Raw genomic sequence first — 4,430 nt, 5'->3', positions numbered from 1 at the left:
ATGAATACAGATCATAATCCTTCAATAAAAATGAAAAATAAAATTAAACCAATACATATATAATAAAAAAATCATGTTAATTTTATCTTTTAAATTGATTGGAATCATATACCAACAAAATAAGTAAGTACATAATCAATTTATTTCATTTATTTACTGAAAATAAAAATCCTTAGATGAATGAGATGTGGATAGCTCTGACTTGTGAAACATTTTCCTCATGCGTCATGCCCAAGGGAGAGTGATCGCATATAACCACGTGCCAACAAAGCCAACTGCTAACTAGACTTCTCCTTAGGCACACACCTCTCTCTCTTCTCTCTTTTTGGGTGTTGCGGGAGTCGCTGTTAATGGCGTCGAGTAGTGACAACAACAAGAAGGCGTCCAGTAGCGGAGCAGGCAGAATCCGTACCCTATCCGATCTGAACCGCCCTTCCACTGATTTTGACGCCGACCCCGATGCTCCTCAGGAGTATTACACTGGCGGCGAGAAAAGGTTCTCTCCCCCAAAATTGGAACTTTTTTATTTGAATTTCATGTTTCATTGATTCCATTTTAATGTTTGTGAGCTGGAGGGAAATGTAAAGGATTCAGTTTGACGCTGTAGAGTTTGATATAACGTATTTGAAAGGCTATTGGGACACAATTAGGTTTTAAATGGAAAGGGACTTTGTTGAATAGGTTAATTACCCCATTTCATTGGGCTGAATTGTAATTTGCTAGGAGATTGACATTATCATGGTTTCCTTTAAGGTCCGTTAACATCATTCTATTCAGGGGTGTGTACTTTCACTTATTTGCAGTTGATCTTCAGGAAGTTAAGTTTCCTATGTTTAGCATTATCAACATCATTTCACTTCGGAAATAGAATGGTACACTGGCAGTTAAAGAACCAGATTAGAGTTTAGGAATATTTTAACTAGCATGATTTATGTGTATCATGGTTACAATTAGTCTTGGCATGGTTAATTCTGTCTTCTCATGATTTTGCATCATTGTTGCCTTTAGAGTTTCTGATTGTGTGTAGCTTAATTTTGACTCTGAAATATGGATATTAAGAATATCTGTAATTCTATATAAAGAACTCACTTTCTTCACTTCTATGGTTTTCTGTTCTAGAACCTCAATTACATCTAGCTGAAGTCTCTTTTGACCTCATTGATTAAAAGTGTCTGAGTATTGGGGCTTGTCAAGATGAATGCTTTTGTGGATTAATGCATCTAGTCATGTTTTCCATGCTTTAAATTTGGTGTACATTTACAGTTTGTTGACAACCTGACATCTCTGATTTGCACAGGATTTCAAAATAAATGCATATATTTTCAATGGATTTTATGATTTTGTACCTTATTGAATATTTAACAATTATATATTCAGTGGAATGCTTGTTCAGGATCCTACGAAGGGAAATGATGTGGATGCAATTTTCAATCAGGCAAGGCAACTGGGAGCTGTAGAAAGGCCTCTTGATCAACTGCAGGAACCTCCAAGGTCAACTAGCTTTACTGGCACTGGCAGGTTACTCTCAGGCGAAACTGTACGAGCTGCTTCTCAGCAACCTCCTGAGGCTGTTGTTCACAACATTGTTTTTTGGAGTAATGGTTTCACCGTAAATGGTGGACCTTTGAGGAGTTTGGACGATCCTGAAAATGCCTCATTTTTAGAGGTAAATATTTTAATTTTTGATTCCCTAAGTGGATTGGACGGTAAAAATATTAGAAGTTATGAGGTCTTGTTTATGTCAAGCAAAGAGAAGTGCCCTCTGGTAGATAATTGAGCCTTCATTGAATCCAGGGAATAACGAAATGGCTGAAAACGAAGTTTATTTTTTGCATATTATAATTTGCTAGGTGTTTGTAGCTTGTAGACAGTACTGAGTGTCCTGTACAGATGATTGTGCTGATATTACTCTTCATAGTTATATCAATTGTTGTTTGAATGCAGAGCATAAAGAAATCTGAGTGTCCAAGAGAGCTTGAACCTGCTGATAGGAGGTCATCAGTTAACGTTAACCTCATAAGGAGGAACGAGAAGTATCCTGTGAGTTTTCTGTTCTCTTGTCTGTCTCTTTCCAATTTATTACGACACTAGAAAGAATTTAGTTCATCTCGTTTATTAGTTTGGGAGATTTTGAAGCTCTGCATTTGAAATGGAATCAATTCTGTTTTGATGCATAATTACATCTGTATGAATCATGTATGTCCAAGATTTTAATGAGAATTGCATTTTACCATTTCAGGAACCAGAAAAGCACTATGTTCCATTTCAAGGGGCGGGAAGAACTCTGGGAAGCAGCTCTACTTCGGCCACACCTGAGGCAACCGTCGCAGCAACAACTTCCAACGCTGCTCCAGCCTCTTCAGCCAGCCTGGTAGTCGATCAGTCATTGCCATCAACTTCAATACAACTTAGGTTAGCTGATGGAACCCGCTTAATATCAAATTTTAATTACCATCACACGATCAGCGACATCCGTGGCTTCATCGATGCATCTAGACCCGGGGGACAGCGGAATTATCAACTTCAAATGATGGGTTTCCCCCCAAAGGTTCTAGCTGACGAAACTCAGACAATAGAGCAGGCCGGACTTGCAAATTCAGTTGTCATCCAGAAATTCTAGCAGCTGCGATGAAGTGAACTAGTTCTATTGAGGGTTATTGACAAAAGCAAAAAGGGAGAGGGGATATTATGATTTTGCTGCTCAAATGGATTAGCCTTGGACCTAATTCTATTGTTAGAGCAGGATGTCATGGTTGATATAATATGTCATTGTACTCGTCGGTCCAAATGACATTGATAGCACAAACACTTGAAATGCAGGATTATACGCCACATTACTTACTGCTATATATCATTTAAGTAAAAACTTGCCTGAGACATTTTTTTGTTTAGGCTATGCAAGCATGCCCAATTAACAATGAGAAGCAAAATAACATAAAGGTAGTGATTTTGCTTTATGGGACATTCGAGCTGAAGCTGCTAAATAAAACTGAAGTTAACTTTTCGGAATAACTTGGTTGTTCTAATCATTCTTCTCTATATTATCCTAAGGTAACCGGTAGAGAAATCACTCTAAGGATTTCTCCAATATTTTAATTTTTAATTTAGATAATGATTTAATTGAGCAGAAAAGGTTCATCTAAAATATGTAGGGTGGCAACAAACCCGATCTCACCCCGCCGTACAACAATCTGCATAAAATCCGTCCCGCTTCTATCCGCGGGTAATAAAACGTTGAATCTGCCTTTCAGGTCACCTTTTCTTCTTTGTTTTTTTTCTCAACAAATGGGCTTTCTCACTTTCCATCTGTAGTTCTTGGACCCCAACTATAGCCTATTACCAGTGCATGCAATAGAAAACATAATTTGATATACCAAATGAAAAAAAAAATCATACTTTAAGCTTAGCACTGAAAAAAAAAAGAAAAGCAGAATATGTTATAACTTTAACTTATTTTAACATGTTTGGTATCATTAACTAAAATCTATGACTTTTAATACTAAACCATATACTAGAAGAATTTTCTTTTTCTTTTTCTTTTTTTTTAAAGACGAAAAAGAATACTTTTTACAGAAATCATAGAGCAAAAACACCAATCGTGGCAGCATGACTTGACATGAATTAGACGAGGGAAGAAAAACAAACACTCACGTTCGAACTGTACAACAACAAATGGTATTCGATGTGGAAGTAATTATAAAACAGTAAACTATTAAAATCTTGTAAGATTGGTTAATTAAAATCCTAATCCTTCAACTTGACATTGATTTTCAATTAAACAAACAAATCTAAGTGTCCCAGAACAATATCTAATAACCATTATCTTAGCACCTGAAAAGATATTGAGGAAAAGACCCCAAAAAGCACGCTACTAGTGCCACTCTATTTGGAAAGCTAAATATGCTAATGAGAAAAGAAAGATTTGCTTTGTGTTGGAAAAATTGTGAGCCAAAGATACACGAGTGAAGAAAAACATGAATTACATATCGGACCAAATTTTCAACTATACTATAATATAAGGTGCCATATGTGACTCCCTAAGTTGAACCAAATTAACTTAAAAGATTGCTGAGTGGAAGAAAGGTACTAACATGTGGGGCTTCACTCCCATGTCTTGTGTGGTGTACAGATAATTGGCCCTACCACTCCTTGCTAACATATTCTTCTATCAAACGTGTCTCTTCTAATCCAAAAATCATGTGGTTAGTTAGTAATCTTAGGGTTTCACGTTATGATTATGGCCATAATCATAAACTTTAAAAGAATATGGAGAGGACCCTTTTCTTAATTTACAAGTTAGTTTAGGATTCAGTTGGAAACTACTTAATTCTTAATATAGTATTAGGCTTCCAAATTGTTAATTAGATTATTGCTTGTGATTGAATTAAACTTACTCAATTCATAATAAATAGTAATTCTCTTGGTGGATA

The 4,430-nt window shown here is 36.0% G+C and overlaps 1 protein-coding gene across 1 annotated transcript; it reads left to right on the top strand.

Annotated features, from left to right (window-relative positions):
- LOC107638654 (plant UBX domain-containing protein 4) lies at positions 224-2,896 on the top strand. Its single transcript, XM_016342011.2, has 4 exons — positions 224-496; positions 1,378-1,666; positions 1,945-2,040; positions 2,240-2,896. Exons 1-4 carry the CDS (start codon positions 351-353, stop codon positions 2,618-2,620), a joined length of 912 nt encoding a protein of 303 aa, XP_016197497.1. The 5' UTR covers positions 224-350; the 3' UTR covers positions 2,621-2,896.

This window comes from Arachis ipaensis, chromosome B04 (assembly GCF_000816755.2).
Source record: "Arachis ipaensis cultivar K30076 chromosome B04, Araip1.1, whole genome shotgun sequence".
NCBI lineage: Eukaryota > Viridiplantae > Streptophyta > Magnoliopsida > Fabales > Fabaceae > Arachis > Arachis ipaensis.
Note: the sequence above shows the minus strand (reverse complement) of the source record. Positions and strands in the feature narration are given on the sequence as shown.